Here is a 19660-nt window from a genome sequence, read left to right as displayed (position 1 = left end):
CGGCCCACATTGATGATCTGACCCTCCAAGTGTCTCAATATATGCACCCGAGATATAATGTACTGGATTGATCTTCTTATTTATTTCTTCTCATAGGACTGATTTATACAACCTGGCCCACCATGGCTCTCGTACCCATGCACAAGCTATTACACTCTTGGCACTACTATGCATTAACCCCAACCTAAACTGTCCAATTGGGTGGGCCATGCTGTCGAGTCGAATGGGGGCATTATCAAAAAATGACAGAGAATAAATCTTCAATACTATCCAATCGCACCCATCAAACGAACGGCTAAAAATGAAAAGCTCTACAGTCCAAATTCAAAATCCAAATTCTCAAAATTCCGTCCGAGCCATCATCCGTGCCGTAGGCACGGTTCGGACATTTTGGATCGAGGGAAAACGTACGGAAGGTGATTCGTTGCGGTGTGCATGCGTACAGATATTCATAATCTCTCAGAGTATATCTATTCCCTCTCTCCCTCTTTGGCTTTGTCACCGCGACATTTCTCGCGTCGACGTACCAATTCCAATACCAATACCAAAGACAAGAATAGAATAGATTTATAGAAGGCCAGGAAAAGAAAAGAAGGGAATGGAGAAATAAGGATTCAAAAGCGCTGAGGTCGACCTTCTTCCCCATTCCCAGATCTCTTCCCATCCATCGCGACATACCATCTAAGAGTCTCGCAGCTCCTTCAGCTGAGATCGGCCTTCTCCCGGCGTAATTCCTTTCCCACGTCCACCGCGCTGGACAGAACCCTATCCATTCCCCCCAAACTCACCAGATCTGAGGAGAAACCCCCAAATCCATGGACGATTTTCCCGGTCTGCTGGCGAGAGATTTCGGCTTCCGGCCGCAGGGCAAAGCCGCACCCATGTCCGCCTCCAGAGGCGTCGGCGTCGGCCCCGGGCCCACAAATGCCGCGATCGGATCCAGAGGGCCCACCAGATCGGGCGGCTGGAGTTCCACCCCTCCCGGTGGTTCCTTATTCGGCGAACACGATGGGCTATTCGGCCCCGGGGGCGCAAAGAATCAGAACACTCCTCAGGATTATGGAGGTTTTGATGATATCTTCGGGGGTCCCACGCGTGCCGCCCCCCCTTCATCTTCCTCCTCTGCCTTGCCTGTCTACGATAAGCCTGTCTATGATGACGATATCTTTGACGGTGTCCCTGGGGTGAAGAGCACGGGCTCAGTCAAGTACGATGACGTGTTCTCGTCGATCTCCAAGGGGCCCACCTATGCGGATCATTACGATGATCTGCTCGGGGGGTTCGGTAGATCGGACCCAGAACCAAAAGGTTCGAGTGGGAAGCGGTCTGGAGATCGGGAGCAGGAGGCGCCGGGATTTGATGATTTGATTCCTGGGTTTGGTGGAAGCAGCCCTCCACAGAAAAGGTGATTCTTTCATGATCTGATTCAATGATGGGTTCTGTTGATTTATTTATATGTTATTGTTTGGTTATAAATCCATTGAATTGTAGATTCTTCTGTCATTTGATTAGATCCGCATTTTGGTTGATTGATCAATTAATCTTCCATCCTCTGCACATTGTTTTAGCGGAATCCAACAAATTCTGTAACGCGGCCGACTGGGATGGAAGCTCTCCGCAGCTTCGCTCGAAGAAGCAGATTGATTACCTTTTTGTTACTATTATCATCACTATCATTATTATTTTTTACTACTGAGATCTGATCTAGGGTATTTTTATTTGTAATAAATTTCATTTATAGATATGCATTTGGGTATTCTTGCAATTTATTTTTTGATGAAAGGGTATCATTGTGATTTGGAGCAGAAGATATGCCTTTTCAACTCAATTACTGGTTGAGAAATTCACCACCTGTGGTCTTGGGAATTGAGTAATTTTTCTACCAAATTTTATTTTCACATGCCGGTTTACAAGCATTCCCAAAATTTGGTCATGGGGAAGACGTCATTATGTTGAATTTGATTTCCTCGAAAAGACCATAGTGAGAACATCACATTACAGCCTACATGATTTAGGTTTATAGTAATAACAGCTATTGTCTCAGTGGTTATTTTTGCTCTCTTTTTAATCTATTGTTCATTTCAATAGTTTCGCAAATTTACAGTTAATTCTTCCTTTGTAGTGCTCAAGTGGTCTGAGTACATTGGCCTCCTCGCCCACGGTTCAGTTTGTAATTCTTCCTTTGTAGTGCTCAAGTGGTCTCATAAAAATAAAAATAAAAATAAAAATATAAAAATCCTTAAAAAAAAAAAAAACTGTCTCCATACTTTTCTGTGGAGTTACATACTGGAATGCCCATAGAGTCGACTGTAGCTCAATAGGCTTTCATCGAGAGATGCATCGTTGGTTCCATTGTAGCCAACTACATTTGCGGGGGATAACCTTGCATTTGGGTGTCGGATCTCGACATTTGAAACATGTTTCAAAGGTTCTTTTCAAGACCTGCTGCTGTTTCTAACTGATTTTGTAAGGTGCCACTGTTTAGGACCTCAAATTACTTTTTTTTTTGGGAAAGGTAACAACTTCATTAAAAGGCCGCAAAAAGCGGAAAAGAATACAAGGAAAAAAAAAGAAAATTACAATCCCAAAAGGGCTATAAGGACGCAAGCGTCCACATCTCCCATCCTGGAAACCCACTTTACGACAATAGATAGGGCTCTACGGCAAATCTTATCTTCCAATTCTGACCTGTTTTCATAACAGTGCCTGTTCCTTTCTCCCCAAATGGGCTGTAGTGATTCCATCGCCACAAGCTGCCATATCGCCTTACCCTCCTTCCCAACCCCTCCAGTGTGCCAAGAGGCCCAAGACGCCAAGAGGGAGGAAACAGATATTGGCATGACCCAAGCAATTTTAAGGGTTGACAAAAAGAAATTCTAGACCATCCCAAAACTACAATGGATGAATAAATGATCGGCCGACTCTGCATCCCTTTTGCACATTAAACATCCATTTGGCTGCACCATTCCTCTTTTACAAAGGTTGTCTGTAGTAAGCACTCTATTCCTTCCAACCAACCAAACGAATGCCCCTACCTTAGGAGGGGCACCATATTTCCAAAACTAGTAATTGTGAGTGAGGGAACCGGTAGGAGTGAGGCCCTATAGAAAGACCGGACCAAGAACCTTCCTGAACTATGACCTTTCCAAACCACTACATCTTCCACCATCTTATCAACCATGATGAGATTTAATTTCTACAAAAGATTTCAGAAAGCCTCTGTTTCCTCATCCAAAAGGCCTCTTCAGCTGGGGGGGCGTCCACACTAACTTGTCCCCCACTTTGGAATAGCAATTTGCTGCAAGGATATTCTTGTCCATGGTGTGGTTCTTCGAACTTGGAAATGTGTTCTTCAAAACACAATCGTCTAGCCATAGTTCTTCCCAAAATCGGATGCAGGTTCCTGCGCCTAGAGCGAAAGAGATATTCTCTTTGAACTTCGATGCCACCGCGAGTACCACCTTCCATACAGCTGAAACTTTGTATTTGGAAGAATCTTTGGTCCCTCCCCCTCGGCGGCCCTGATCCATACTTGCTAGCAGTTGCCTTTCTCCAAAGACTTTTTTCTTCGGTAGCAAATCTTCACATCCACTTGCCCCATTAAAGCTAAATTCGTATGTTCCAAATCCCTTAAACCTGCCCCCTTCTGATTTAGGCTTGCACACATACTCCCACTTCAATAGATGGAACTTCTTACATGCTTCTTTGACGTGCCAAAGGAAGTCCTATCTTAGTTTTTGAGCTTGGCCAAAATCGACTTAAGGCATTGAAGTAGCGACCTATAGTATAATGTCATTTTGGAAAAAGCCGCCTTAATCAAAGTACGACTTCCTAGAGATAGATGCCGACTCTTCCACACCTACAACTTCCTTTCTATATTCAATAACAGGGTCCAATAGGTTTTTGGCCGGTTTTCCAATACTAAAAGGCAACTTGAGATAAGAGGAGAGGAAGGACCTGGACACACAACCAAACGTATCCACGAGTCGTCGCACCTGATCCTACAAAGTGTGGATCTCAAGCATTTTGCATTTGGAAGAGTTCACCTTCAACCTTGACACTGCCTGAAAACAAGTAATTATTTTCCGTAGGTTCTCGACCTCTTCTTCCTCCACTTTGCAAAACAATATTGTGTCGTCCGCGAATTGCAGGTGAGTAATTGCTGGACTCGAGTGGGCCAACTTGAAGCCTCGAATCAAGCCCTCTTCTTGTCCCTTTAAGAGCATCCTACTAAGAGCGTCAACAATGACGACAAAGAAAAAGGGAATAGTGGGTCGCCTTGACACAAGCCTCAAGAGGCTTTGAAGAATCCCCCAGGATACCCATTTACAAGGACAAAGAAGAAGGCTGAGTTGACACATTTTTGGATCCAAGATCTCCATTTTCGACCATAGCTTAATTGGCCTAACACATAATTTAGAAAGCCCTAGTTGACGTGTAAGCCTTCTCTAAATCCAGCTTGTAGGCAACCCTTGCTTTGCCTTCTTTGTATCTAGAGTCGATGCATCTGTGCGCTGGTAAGGTGCTATCCAGAATATGCTTGTTTGCCACTATGCGCTTTGATTTTCTGAGATTATTGATGTAAGAGCTTCTTGAAATTTGGTAGCGAGAATCTTGTATGGAGTCCTCAGAAGGCTTATTGGCCTAAAATCCTTCAATTGCTCGACCCCTTCCGCTTTCGGAATAAGAGCGATGAAAGATGCCCCCAATTCCTTATAAAGCTTGGCCCTTTCAAAGAATTCTTCAACAAAGGCTATAACGTCATGCTTGATCTCCACCCAAAATACTTGAACAAAGGCCAAGGGAAAGTCATTTGGCCCAGGGGCCTCATCCCTTCCTAATGCATCAACCACCGCCTTTATCTCCTCCAAAGCCGATCTCTCAAGGGCCAAAACTTGCACTTCTGACAACTTGGGGAAATCTAGTTTATCCAAAAGAGGATGTTCCCAAAACTCCCCGGTTAGCAATTGATTATGAAACTAAACTAACATTGTTGATATCAGTCTTATCCTCCGCCCTTTTGCCTTCTATCATCAAACTACCAATATGATTGTTTCTAGCTCTCTCACTGGCCATATTGTGGAAAAAATGTGTTCCTATTGCCTTCTTTCAACCATGTCGCATGAGATCTTTGTCGTCACTTTATTTCTTCTTCCTTGACCCGCGTCGCGTATTTGGAGCCCAATTCCACCCTTCTTTTGAGATCGACTTTCGAGAGCAAGCCTCCCTCTTTTAAATCTAGATCATGAATTTTTGAGAGGATAGCTTTTTTCTCCTCCTCCCTATTACCCAAAAATTCCTTCCAGGCCTTAAGCTTTCCTTTCAGAAGACAGTTTTGGGCTAAAAATGAAGCCCATGAAGCCCTCCAATTCGAAGGACCACCATTCTCTTATTAGCTGATGAAAACCTTCCACTTCTACCCAAGCCAATTCAAATCGGAATGGTCTACATAAGAAACCGATCTAAGTGGGACATGGTCGGATACTCCTGCCCATTTGACCAAGTGAAGAAAGCTCCTTCAAGGGGCAGATCCACCATCTCATTGCGCTGAACCCATTTAGAGAAGCCTTTCATACTAGCTGTGATCTTCCTGTTTTTCAGCTTTTCGAAGGAGAACCGAGTGACGTTGAAGTTTACCCCCATTCGCTAAGGGAACGACCATTTGGATCTAATTGCGTCTAATTCTTCCCACAACAGATGCCCGTGACCAACCTGGCATGGACCATAGATTAACGTGAAGGTCCAGAGAAAGCTAGAAGATGTGTCCTTCAATATGATAGAAACAGAAACAGAAAAAATGCCTACCCAAACATCCATGTTAACCCACTTCCACTTGTTCCAAGCCAATGCTATACCCCCTATCGACCCAATGGCATTCAAAGTTGCCCAACTTTTGGACTTGGTTCCCCACAGAGAATTGAGCATTTTATCGTCAAAAGACCGAAGCTTCGTTTCCTGAAATGAAATAACCTACGCTTTTGCCTTGCAACAAACATCCTTGATTTATAGTCTTTTGTTCCCGCTTCCCAATCCGCGAACATTCCATGATAGAATCTTCATTGAGTGACATTCATGCCCTCGAATTTCCTCTTTTGTGCGTAAATTCTGCTATCCAAGTCTTAATTGATGGATGTCTCCAGATTGCGCAATTCTTGCCAACCCTTTGGCATTTTTCTCACTCTCGCCACCAGTCGGACTTGCAAACACTGTCTGCCTCTTGCTGGCACGAATCGTGTTACAATTTACAACTTTTACTTCGTAATCAATATTTCTGTAGGACACTCCCAAGGCCCACCGTCCTCCCCACCCAACCCAGAGCATCATTCATACATTTTTTGTCTCGAACTAAATGCTCATGAAAACCAACCAGACACACCTGATACCTTTGTTGATTGATACCTTCCTCCTTGGCCTACAATTGAAGATCCTCTCGATGAACATACATGTTGCAACCCCTATCTTCTTGCCCCTTCGTAGGCTGCAAGGGAGTGAGCATCTCTTTGCCTTGTACGATCTCTCCCTGCAGAGCAATATCCTTCAGAATGCCAAGGGAGAGGAAGAGGCTCATGTCGCTCCCTGTCCAACCTGGCTGAGGAAAGAAGGTAATCTTCGTTTGTCGATGTAGCATCGTCTTGATCTCGTAGGGGAATATCTTCCTCTTCACATTTTGAAGAAAGCTTCGTGCTCTGCGCTTGACTAAGAGTAATCTAGGCTTTTAAGTCCTGAGGAGGCAACCACCCATTAGAAGAAAATAGCTTCATAGCGTCACACATGACAGACACAGGTGGTGCATGTGCTTGGGGTAGGGCGAAGTCCTCATGATGGGATATATGAACTATGGCATAGGAAGAGGCGTGGGTTGATGCTGCACGTGCCTCGCTAACACGTGAGAGTAGATTGTCAGATTTGGTGACACAACTGCAGTTCCTGACCCCCACTCAAACCTTCATCCACTCTCAGATCATTTACAGAACTAGCATCCGATTCAACCTGATCCGAAGCAAATAATCGAACCACCGCCAACGAAAAGAGCATCGTCGTCTTTCTTAATCGCTTTCGAGCCACGCGTCAAAACCTTTAGTGTCTTTCTTAATCATGTCAGAACCTTGACGATTTTTGCTGTCGAGCCAGTCGCCTTGTTTGCCACCATCATACACGTCTCTTGTAGAGAAGGCCATATTGACTAGTGCTTGAATTCGTCTTTGGTCCCTCATATCGGCTGATGCCACGTGTAAAGAGAACGGGAATCTTCGACGGAAAAAGTGCCCACACGTACAACATGAGAGAGCTCCTCGGGCAACGAGTTGTACGCCCTCAGAGCCATGGAGTCTGCCTGCATCCCTTTCGTCCATTTAAAATCAGGGCCACATGTTGAAGATCGAAGGCCTTGGGAGCCAAGACCTCCCTACACACCAATCTGCGTCAGACACGTATCCCTTCCATTTGTTGGTGTCCTGCGTGAGCATGTGCTCTATACACCATCTTCCTTCTGTCCTCCGGAGTTCCTCGAACCCCTTATCCCCTTTTCCTTGCGCCTCCGAACTTCTCCCCAACGAGAGAGAGAGAGAGAGAGAGAGAGAGAGAGAGAGAGATCTTTGCTTCTCCTTATCTACCTTAATTGACAATGAAACTGAACCGACCTTGACCGGAATAGAGGTAGGGTATAAGGCCCCTTTTGAATATCTCAACAATATTCTTCTTGCACTAACTTCTGCTCTTGACTCTGTATTAGAATTAACGGCCACCACCTTGCCCCAACAGGATTTAAAGACCCTGAAGACCTTGAAGAACCACAATTCTAATGACACCCACAAAGGAGGAACCCTGCTTCTTCCTCGTTGAAGGTTGAGACCTCCCTCCACCTTTGGCAGCTAAGCATCGGGCTCCCCACCTTAGTAACTGAGCTGTTGACCTTCGCCCCTGGTTTGACTGCAACACAATCTCATCTTCTCCTGTCGGACATAGCAAGAATTCCCCATTGAATAAGCCACAGGCCCCCTTCATCCACTTCCTAACATCCTGCAAGGTAGCCTCTCCCGACACTTGAATCATCACTGACCATTGTAGCAAGTTACTAGTATCCGCCACCACCTCGTGGTCGACACAGATAGAGGATTCCATCATGTTGCCATGCTTCTAGATCCATGGTCTTTCAAAATTCCTTGCCATTATAGGGTCCCTGTCCAATTGTATTCGTTGATGATGATCTTCCTTCATCGATTGCAACCACTTCCGCAAAAGACCGATTGTCACCATTGATCTTTGTCTTCTCCCTTTTGGAGCTTGGAGACTTTGCTTCCTAGGGATTCCTTCCTTTCTCTTCATATGAGGAACATTCCTGTCTTTTTCCTCTCGTTGCCGCCTATCGTTGACTTCTTCTGACCCGTATTTGGCCCGTTGAACTAAGATTTTAACACCTCCGAAACTAAGACCATGTAAAATCTCCGCCGCCTTCTCGACCTCCTCTTACTTCGCCATATGAACAAACACAAACCCTCTAGGAGATCCTTTATTATGATCTCGCTGTATAATCACATTTTTTTACTCTGCCTGCATTTTCGAAAACCCTAGAGAAGAAGTATTTGTCGCATTCTGGAGGGAACGATTCGACAAACAAATTTGGAAACACCGACAATGGGGCCATGGATTTGCATCCTCTTCCCTTGGAGCTTTTCTTCCCCACGACTTCCACCCAACCCTCCTCGCAACCCTCTTCTCTCCCATTGCTTTTAAGCCCATCCTTGTGTTTCCGTACCCCCTCCATTAGTTTCCCTTTGCCCTTGTGAATACTCTGTCCCTCATCTCCCGATTGTGACTCGTCTCCCACTCCTCTAATGCTCTTCTGCCTCTGCTCGATTCCTCGGTCTCATGTTCAGAGTCCCTTCTTCTTCGCAATGCGTTTGGAAGAAAGATTTTTCCTTGACCCCGACTCCTCTCCATTGACGATCTTGGTTGATCCCTTTGCCATTCTTACCTTCATATTCCACAAAATCCTCCTAATCTCGGGTCCATCTATTTCTGTTGGAACCTACTGGACACCAAAATTGCATTGGTGATTGAGCTACCGAACCTATTGTGTATTTCGCCACCTACCCCATTTGGACTACATAGTTGCATTTACTTCGTTAGCTTTATATACGTTTATTTATGTATATATATTTGTATGTATGTACACATACATGCATAATACGTACATATATTTGTGTGTATGAAATTTATATATACACATTCCACTCTATCAAGGACTAAAGTAGAATATGTGGAATGCAATTTTAGTAACAAAACTAAAGAAAGCCATACAAGTTGAAACATTCATATAACCTCTTACTCAACTCTGTGAGGTCTAACCTGATTTATTTATTTTATCTGTTCCGTCTATGCGTTTTATAAGATAATTTCAGGGCTTGAGCTAAAAAATGAAGCATATACAATATTCAAATGGGCCACACCATAGGAAACAGTTGAATTGAACGCGTGTACTATTGAAAAAGTTCTAGGGCGTGTTTCGACCGTGGGATTAGAAGGGATTTTGGTGGGATGCGATTCAAAAAACATAATTATTACCCATGGCAGGAACTGTACCCTGTTCCTATGGGATAAGATTAATTTCATGCTTTGTTGATAATACAGTGGTACATTGAATGGATATACTCACCATCATTTGGAATTGTTGAGAATAACACGTGTTATGGCTAAATCATTCATTTGTTTTGTAACCTCATTTTATGGCATGAGCCTAAAAATGAGGCAGATCCAAAACTAATGTGGCCCCAAGAAAGTTTTCAACGGTAAGTATTCAATCCCGTTGCTTTCTATGGTGGGGTCCACTTGAGCTTTAGATGTACCTGATTTTTTGGCCCATGCTCTAAAATAATCTTGATAAATGGGTGGACGGTGTGGATATAGTCCATACATTATGGTTGGACCTACATAACTTGCTAACATTGAGTGAAATTGGCACGGACCAATGCAATTCCATTTAATGTAATTCTAAGCTTTTCCATTTCTTCCCAAATATGGAGTGGAATTGGCACGGAGTCAAATGAATCACATCCCACCTAATCCCTTCTAATCCCACCGCCCAAACAGGCCCTTATAGCCCCCAAAAAGTTTTTAATGATCAAAGTTCAATCAAAACTATTTCCTCTATTGTAATGTGGTCCAGTTGAGATTGGAATGTAGCTTTGGAGCATAAGAATGTTTAAACAGTATAAACTTTGTTACCGGTACTAAAATAGCATCCAAAGTAAATTGATAGATAAATATCTCGCAAACATTTATATATATATATATATATATATATATATATATATAAACACCCAAAATAAATGGATAGATAAATATCTGGCAAACATCACAATGAACCCCAGCTAAGTTCCCAGCATATGAACTTCATGCGTACCAAAGGCTTTCATGGTTAGCTAGGTGCATGGTGAACATGGTAATTTTACATGCTTGGGTGATACATTCAGAAACGGGGAATTAATTAAGAGCTGACCAAGTAGTACCCGAAATATCCTGAAACAACCATTTTCGATATCTTGAATCGATAATTCATGAGAGCTGATAGATGAGAAGGATGTTGCTCATAGAATTAGAGCTGGGTGGATGAAGTGTAGATGTGCCTCTGGCATTTTATGTGATTGCCAGCATACCAATCAAACTGAAGGGAATTTTTGTAGGATACTTTAATATATAATACATATTAATTTATACATATTTATAGATAAATGTTGATTTTTAATCAATCAAATTCAACAACACTTCAAATTTCGAAGTAACACGAAAAGTAAAATGGAGGTAAGACAAATGGAATCAACTTAACCATTAAATCATCTATTTATCAAACTAATAGTTGCAATAAACTAATCAATGATCATTCATCAAACCATCCATGAAATTAGTCAACTATTAAACTGTAACAATCAATCAAAAGCTCACTATTTGAAGAAGAAATAAGAAAACAAATGAGAGAAGATGAGTTTTGGGGAAAATAAATCTTAAGCTTTTGATCTCAAAAGAAAAGATGAGAGTTGTTGAAATAGGGTTTAAAAGACCCTTCTTATGCATTTGCACCCTAAAGGGTGGTAAAATACAAAAGAAAAAAAAGATCCCACAAAAAGGGGAAAAAAAAACCCCACAGAAAGGGGGTACCTCATGTCAAATGGCTCATATGATGCACGTGCGCTCTGCACGCTTGGGGTTCAAGTGAGGTGCAGCATGGTGAAAATGCCTAGGTGTTCGCCTAGGTTGCCTTTGACTACACTGACACGCATGCACGCATGGATAAATGCAAATGATCTACGGTTGATTGTATGGAAAGTTCCCATGCATTTGAGCTGTGGGGGGCCCAGTGTGAAGTTTGTATGCCATCCAACCCGTCCATTAGTTGCACCCAAATATTAGGCCCAGAGCCCAAAATTCATCCTTTACCAAAATTTAGAGGGGGGGCACTCACCATAGAACCTTTCAGATACCTTGTGGGGCAAAATGTGGTGTGTATATGCCATCCAAATTGTTCATCAGGTGCGCCCCATCAGGATGAAGGGACACCTGAAAAAAATTAACTTGATGAAAACTCAATAGGGCCACAATATGTGAATTTAGAGGGTTCTAGGCATGATTTACATTGTTTCTTGTGGTGTGTCCTACTCCAACCTGAGTTTTGGATCAGCTAAATTTTTTGGCCGTATGGTGAAACATGAGGTGCAGCTGATGAATGGAGTGGATGTCACAACAGGCCACATAGAAAATTGGATGGATTGCATTGAATCACGTTGTATTTAATGTTATTGCATAAAATGCTATTGGATTAAGTCTAATGGTTTTCCACCTATGTGCAAGTTAATGTAATCTCACACACACACATTTATACACACAATTAGATATGGCATGTGCAATGCACATTATAGAGGAAGTATTTGTAAAGGGAAATTATTTGATACTGTTTCTGATAGAGTGTGATGATTGATACTCTAGCCGTCTAAAATTGTACATGTTACATAAACTAAATTAAGATTTCCAAATAGTGGGACCTGCTTTAGATAGGTCATGTTTAAAATTCATATTGATTAAACAATGCCAACTTCTGATTATTGAGCATTTTTTTTTTTTTGGGTTGAGCTCGCACCCTTGACTATTTTGTTTTGACCATCCAATAAATGTCCACCATTCAGTTGTTTGGAAAATTAAATCAACGTAAGTTTCTGTTGAGAATCTTATAAATTAGGACCATAATTCAGACAGTTTTTGAGTTTGATTATACTCTACGTCTATAATTTCTTGTGCTCATGTATAAACCACCATACTCTGCCAGAATATCGAAGTTTTTTTCGTGGGAAAGAGCAGGTCTCTTTGCTGGAGAGCCTCTCAACAGATTTCTTGACCTTATAAACCACATTGTGGTTAAAAATCCTTGCCATGTCGTTTAATAATGCATAGTGTTAATAATAAAAGAAAAAAAAATTAACTGCAGGAAATTTTTTGCCCCTGGCTACTCTTGTTATATACAGTAGAGATGTGCACGTGCGCGCGCACGTCTGTGCATGTGTGTTCTTGGGTGTGGGCTCATGTGTCATTCCTGGAAGCACCACCATCTCTTGTGATGTTCATTATGGCTCCTGCTGTCTGAATTTCAAGGATTTTTTTTTTCTTTAATAACTTTTACCTGCTACACATGAAGAAAATGCACGTTCGAAAGGTTACTTGACGTCCGGCTTTTGAACTAGCCTGATGGAATGGTTTTTTTGTTTCGTTGGTGTAGATTAGTCTCCTATATATGTTTGTTTTTTTTTTCTTTTTTCTTTTTTCCTTCTCGAATTACTAATAACAGACTGTACGTGCTAGATCAGTCATACCAAACTTTTGGTGAGTGTTTCAAATAGCGAATAGCATGTAGCACAGTGTCCACCCCTCTAAAGCGTGAGGAATAAGCTACGTAGCATGTTGCATAAGCTACACTGTACCTCTAGATTTTTAATTAAAATAATAGGAAACATAAAACATAGAGTAAATTTCATTTGAAGGGCTAGAGCATAGAGTAAACATACATAAAAAATAGTTATGGAACTAATTTAATACTGCTGGTCATATTACTTCATTCAAATCATTGAAAACATTGAGCTGATTTTCAGTGAAAAATAGCAATTTGTGACAAATCATTGAAAACATTAGTGATTTTACTATCTTGGTGAAAAATAGCATGCAGCTTAGGCTAGATAGCATGTATTGTAGGCTAGATATCGTCCAGCATATGCTATATGCAATTTGTGCTAAGTTCGTGTGTTATGTAGCATGAAGGCTGCACTACATACTACGCTACATAGTGCGAAGGCTAAGCTACGCTATGTAGCGTAAGCTGCATGCTACTTAGCATAAGCTATTTAAAACATTGCTTGTGGTTCATTCTTGTATAAGGCAAGTAAAGGCATCTGACTCTATATGATATATATAGATGGTTGGTCTTCACACACTCTGTGTGTGTGTGTGTGTGTGTGTGTGTGTGTGTGTGTGTGTGTGTGTGTGTGCTTGGACTAATAGTATCCTTTTGTTTTTCAGTTATCCTCCACTTCATCTTTCTACTCGAACTTTTATTTTGTTTTTGTGTCTGCTTATCACTGCCAAAAAGATTCTATCTGCATTATCTTGTTAGTCTTACAGCTGATGTATGGTACCATGTTCTAGCTCTTTGATCTGCTGTGAATGGATCCATGTCAGGTATTCTGATTGGAATCTTGTTTTGTATTAGTAGAAACTAATGTTCCAAATGAGCTTACCCTATTCAACTGTTGATGGACATGTCATCTACTGCATAAATTTGTAGATTGACCTAGCTTTATCGCATTTGTCATTGGAATATGTTTCCAAATGAACTTCCCTTGTGAACTGTCAATGGACATCTTTTCTACTGCATAAATTGGTAGCTTCACCTGGATCCTTTTTTCAGATTTGTTACTGGGATATATTCCAAATGAACTTGTGTATATAACTGTCAATGAAGATCTTTCTATGGCATAAGGTAGATTGACCTAACTCCTTTCTCAGATTTGTCACTGGAACTTGTTAGTGAGACTATCATTTCTGTGAATCTTTACATGTGAATCACAACCAAATGGATAGATTTCTTAGAAACAAGAATGGTCACACAAAGCATGCGGGGAACTGCATAAACAATTCAGTCAAAATTTTATAGTTTAGTCAACATTTTTCCTCTTATAGGTATAAACACCAACACAGACATAAAAGTTGAAGTTATTATCTTCTCAAAATTTTTTTTTTTTGAAAGATTTATTATTATTATTATTATTATCATCTTCTCATTGTTATAAATTTTGGCACAGGGAGACTTCAGAGACAAACCGTCATCCCCAGTCAACTGTTCCTTCAACAAAATCAACCTCCAGTGTTTCGGAAGATCCTTTTGTAGTTCTAGAATCTGCTTCAGTTCCGGCATATTCATCGTCAGGATTGTTTGCCGACCCTTTGGAGCACATAAATAAGCCCAGTAACACTGACAGCACAAAAGCTGATGGTTCTGCTGGTGGGGCAGCATTTGATAATATTGATGCCTTTGATGGGCTTGCTATCAATAGCAGCAGGAAGGATAAGAGCCCTTTAAGGTCAGGGCTAAACTTGAGCCCTTCACATGCAACAGCTAGAAAAGAAGCAACTGAGAAACCTTCAGCGAAGAACTTTGAGAGCATTGCACAGAAGAAGGTTCCTGTTGATGATTATCGAGAGTCACATCAAACTCTGTTTGACATGCCTGCGGCTTCATCAGATTCTTATAGATCTGTTGGTAGAAGTGGTTCTCGCCCGAAGGATATTAACACTAATTCTTATGAGGCAAGTTCACAGGTAGATATGTCTCCAAAGTCTGATGAAAATGTGGAAACAGCTGATGATGTCTGGCTCACCGTTTCCGAAATTCCTCTTTTCACGCAACCTACAAATGCCCCACCGCCTTCAAGGCCTCCTCCCCCATTGATCACTAAACCATCACAGGCTTCTAAGGCAGATAGGGGTTCTGCAGCGGGTGTCAATGTGAAAAGGAAGGTTACTGGTACTGATTCAGTGAAGATCTCAGGCATACCTTCAATAGATGAGCTTGAAGATTTTGCCATGGGAAGGCCTCAGAATTTTGCTGATGAACGTGCAGATGCTGTTTCCAGTGAAGAAGAGATAGAGCCAAATTCAGCAGCGGCAGTGTCTGCGGCTGCCATGAAAGAGGCTATGGATAGAGCTGAGGCAAGGTTTAAACATGCCAGGGAAGTAAGGGAGAGGGAAAGAGATGCAAAATCTGTTAGAAGTAGAGAACCTGCACGGCAGGAAGGAGATGAGAAATCTATGCAAGATGCTCAGGAGCGAGAATATAAAGAGAAACAGGAAAGATTTGATCGTGAACGGGAACAGAAGGAAATGGAGGAGAAGGAGAGAGAACAAAAGAGGGTTGAAAGAGAGAGAGAGAGAGAACGGGAACGGATCGAAAGGGAAAAGGCCAGACAAGCTGTGGAGAGAGCTACAAGGGAAGCGAGGGATAGAGCTGCTACTGAAGCTCGTGCACGAGCTGAGAGGGCTGCTGTTGAGAAGGCAAATGCAGAAGCACGTGAACGTGCAGAACGGGCAGCAGTTCAGAGGGCAGCAGCTGAAGCACGTGAAAGGGCAGCTGCAGAGGCAAGAGAAAGAGCAGAAAAGGCTGCTTCAGAAGCCAGGGAGAGGGCTGCTGCAGAAGCGAGACAGAGAGCAGTTGCAGAAGCAAGGGATAAAGCAGCCACAGAAGCACGGGAGAGAGCTGCTGTGGAGAGGGCTGCCGCTGAAGTACGGGCTAGAGCAGAACGTGCTGCAGTTGAGAGAGCTAATGCAGAGGCTCGGGAAAGGGCTGCTGCTGTTGCAAGAGAGAGGCAACAAAAGAATGAAAATGATCTTGAATCATTTTTTGGTATGGGTTCTCGACCGAGCAGTGTACCAAGGCAAAGGTCTGCCACTCCGGTGAGAACCTAAACTTGGGATGATGGCTGCATTATCTGTGTTATCATTGTCCATTAGAATCTTATTGTTTACTCACTGACTGGATGTTTCAGGACTCTGCTTTTGACACCCAATTTCAGAGCAAGGGAGGCTCTGAAGCAGCACGAAGGACATCTTCGGCAACTTCATCCAGCATAAGGAAGGCATCTTCTGCGACAAATATTGTGGACGACCTTACTTCCATTTTTGGAGGTAGAATTGTTGTTGAACTGGAAATTTCACTTGTATATTCTACAACATGCAATTCTCTTATGTCATTCTTCATTGTGGAGCTAATTGGCTGAGCTATCTTTTGTGGGAATAGCCACCCCGTCATCGGGAGATTTTCAAGAAGTCGAAGGAGAAAGTGAAGAAAGGCGAAGAGCCAGGCTGGAACGGCACCAAAGGACACTTGAGCGTGCGGTAAACCTTTTCCTTATATAGCCTTTCTTTTATTCTTCAACCTCTAAACGAAGCCATTCTGCATACATACTCTGCACATGAAGTGATACTATTCCTACAGTGAAGCATCCCGTTGTAACTTTGTAGCTAACTTCCATTTATTCTGGTTCGTCAGCTTTTTTACTTACTGTTTGTGTATGTTCAGGCAAAAGCTCTGGCTGAGAAAAATGAGCGTGACTTTCAAAATCAAAGGGATCAGGCTGAGAGACATGTAAGCCTTCTGGATTCTACAATTCTCAAAACTTGTGCTGTTATAAGCATGGATATCCTCTGCTTTCTCTAAATATATGATTTACTCAACATTATGTTAGATTTCTGGCACTTGCTGTGGTAGAACTGTATGCTTCACATCAATTTGTTGATGCACACGTGAGCACATGTGGTCTAGATGCTGGAATTTTTGGTTTTCTCTGGGTTTTGTGGTTACCTACTGGAAGTCATTTTAGTTTGACTGTCATCTATCTTATGTTACCACGTTCTGATTTCAGAGGATTGCTGAAACACTGGATGTCGAGATTAAGCGGTGGGCTGCGGGAAAAGAAGGCAACTTGCGTGCATTGCTGTCAACATTGCAATATGTGAGTGGTTTGCACTTTACTAATGTTTTGGTTGATGATCTCTTTGTAACGTTATAAATGATTTTTATGCTTTAGATCTGTTCTTGCATCTTGCTAGTTAGCACATGCTGTGCTTGTGAGGTTGATCTAATCTGTTCAATTCTCTCATGTGCGTATTTTTGAGTTCCTGAGTTTCAATGAGACTGATTCCTTAAATGAATAACATGGAGCAGGCTGTCTAGATCTTTTTGTGAAAGTCTTGAGTGATCTTCCTTTGTAGCTAGCACTTAGCAATTACTGCAGATGACTGCTGCTTCTGCATGCCAGAAACAACCATGCTGAGTTGTGAGAGAGTTGCTTATAAGATGTTGGAAAATCAACAAATGGAGATTTATAAATAGAAATGAGGTCCATAACCTTATGGAAAGCTTTGTGTATACCCTGGAAATTCTATCAGTAGACGAAGGAATTTATGTCTTTAAGAAACCTATGTAAACGTGTTCTTACACTCTGCCTGGTGCAATGCATCAGCCGGACCCTGGCCTGGAATAAGGTGGTAGGTGTCAGGTAGGCAGCTGGTCATTGAACTTTTGCCAAACAATCATGGGAAAACTGATCCCAAATATCCGGGACAAGGCTATGATGATCATGACAATGACGACACGATATCTGTCGAAGTACTGATGAAAAGAATGACATTCATTGAAGTCCTACAGCAGGAAAACATGCGGGCACTAGCTTCAGTACTTACTGAATTGCCTATTGCAACAAACTATTTTCTCTTGTTTGATCGTTGATCCTAAACATTCAATTTGTTCTTCTACAGTCCTTTGAAAACATTCAGATATTTCCATCAAAATACTCATGTAAAGATTGCTCTCTTTTTTCTTTCCTATTTTGAACAGTAACAAAAGCCTTTAATTAAACCGAAAGAGAGACAATCTTTGGGATCGGGGGAGCGATGGTGAGGTACAATCCTACCACCAACCGCCCAAACCTTACAAGATTGATGACCAACAACCCGTAAGACCTGCTCTCTTACATAAGTTTAGCTCCACAGCCATGAGATAGCTTTGCCCTTGGCCCTAGAGAAAATTTGCCAGGTCTGGATCTGTTGTTCGAAGTGTGATTATTTTGCTCCCTCCATAAAGACCATAGTCCAGGCAAAAAGGAGAGATGCCATAAAGTAAAAAATATTCACCATGTTGAAACTGGCCTATGAAGCCTCTGATTGCGATTTCTCCCAATGTGGAAGCTTTTCTTCCAATACCCTACCAAGGAGTGGTCGAAATCCACATACAATGGAGTGAGAAGGGAATTTTTGAAAAAAGAAGAAGAATTTTTACTCTTAAAAAAAAAAGAAGCTGCGCTGTCTACATATCCACACGATATTGATATTCTATCGACACTATCATCGATACATTGAATACATGCGGAGGGCCCTGTGTGATTTTTTTGGGATATATCGTGATATTGTGTGATATTTAGTGTGACACCAAGAATTCTTTTTTTTTTTGAGAGATAACAGAGACTTTCATTAAAAAAGAGAACAAGGAAGCAACTGACCCGCTTAGATAGTGAATCAGTTGGCTCCATACAAAAACAAATTACAATCTTTTAGAGGGAAACAATAGATGCCCATTCGAAAATATAAAACTGAACCCTTTGCACAATGAAACCCAGCCCTTTAGATTCCCCTCTAAAACATCTCCCATTCCTCTCTTCCCACACCGCCCATCAAATAGCCGCAAGAGATATTCTCCAAACAGTAGATTTTTGCTTTCCAAAGGAAGCACCATGGCAGGCCTTTAGCAGCTGTCTCGTTGAGTTAGGAAGAACCCAAGAAACTTGAAACCATGAAAAAATAGAGGACCTAATCTGGGCTATGAAGGGGCAGTGGATAAACAGGTGGTTGACTGATTCTACATCCGCTATGCAGCAAAGGCAAATATTGGTAAGAGTCATACCTTTTTTCCTCAATTTATCTACCGTCAGCACTTTACCCTTGCCTACCAGCCAAGCAAAGACCACAATCTTTGGGGGGATCCTGTATTTCCACAGCTTATCAGTCAATACTTCTTCTATCACCTGAGGGAATTTGGTGGTGAAGTTATTTAAAGATTTAACCAAGAAGAGACCCGATTTGTCTGGAATGTACACCAGCCTGTCTGAGTCTGCCTGATTAGGATTACCATCGCTAATGCACGAGAGGAGAGCCGCATACTCTTCGATCTTCCAATCTTGGAGATTTCTTCTTATGGGAGGGTTCCACACGATATCATTACCATGAATATCATAACTATCAGCCACCGATATGGATCTGTTAGGAGCTAGGCGATAAATGTTAGGAAAAGCACATTTGACAGGTTGATCCCCTATCCACACATCTTCCCAAAACTGAATTTTGTCTCCTTTGCCAATGGAGAATTGAATGCCTTGTTGAATCTCCTTCTTCATGCCTAGGATATCTTTCCATAGGGCCGAGGCCCTATAAGCTGAACTATCTCTCGTCCACCACCCCCCTTTTGAATGACCATATTTACTCTTAATCAAACGATTCCATAAAGTATGTGGTTCATTTCCAAGCCTCCAAATCCACTTCCCTAATAGGGCTCGATTCATGCTCTTGAGATCCC

At 42.0% G+C, this 19660-nt stretch overlaps 1 protein-coding gene across 1 annotated transcript in view; it reads left to right on the top strand.

The window, feature by feature from the left end:
- Nucleotides 1–516: 516 nt before the first annotated feature.
- Nucleotides 517–19660, top strand: part of LOC131242671 (auxilin-related protein 2-like) — a 33716-nt gene continuing 14572 nt past the window's right edge. Inside the window, exons 1-6 of the mRNA XM_058241466.1 lie at nt 517–1405; nt 14340–15987; nt 16080–16218; nt 16331–16428; nt 16613–16678; nt 16956–17045. Of these exons, the coding sequence (XP_058097449.1) occupies nt 816–1405; nt 14340–15987; nt 16080–16218; nt 16331–16428; nt 16613–16678; nt 16956–17045 (2631 nt within the window). The 5' untranslated portion in view covers nt 517–815. The remainder of the gene's footprint in view (nt 1406–14339; nt 15988–16079; nt 16219–16330; nt 16429–16612; nt 16679–16955; nt 17046–19660) is intronic.

This window comes from Magnolia sinica, chromosome 4 (genome assembly GCF_029962835.1).
Source record: "Magnolia sinica isolate HGM2019 chromosome 4, MsV1, whole genome shotgun sequence".
NCBI lineage: Eukaryota > Viridiplantae > Streptophyta > Magnoliopsida > Magnoliales > Magnoliaceae > Magnolia > Magnolia sinica.
This window is presented reverse-complemented; position numbering and strand designations above follow the sequence as displayed.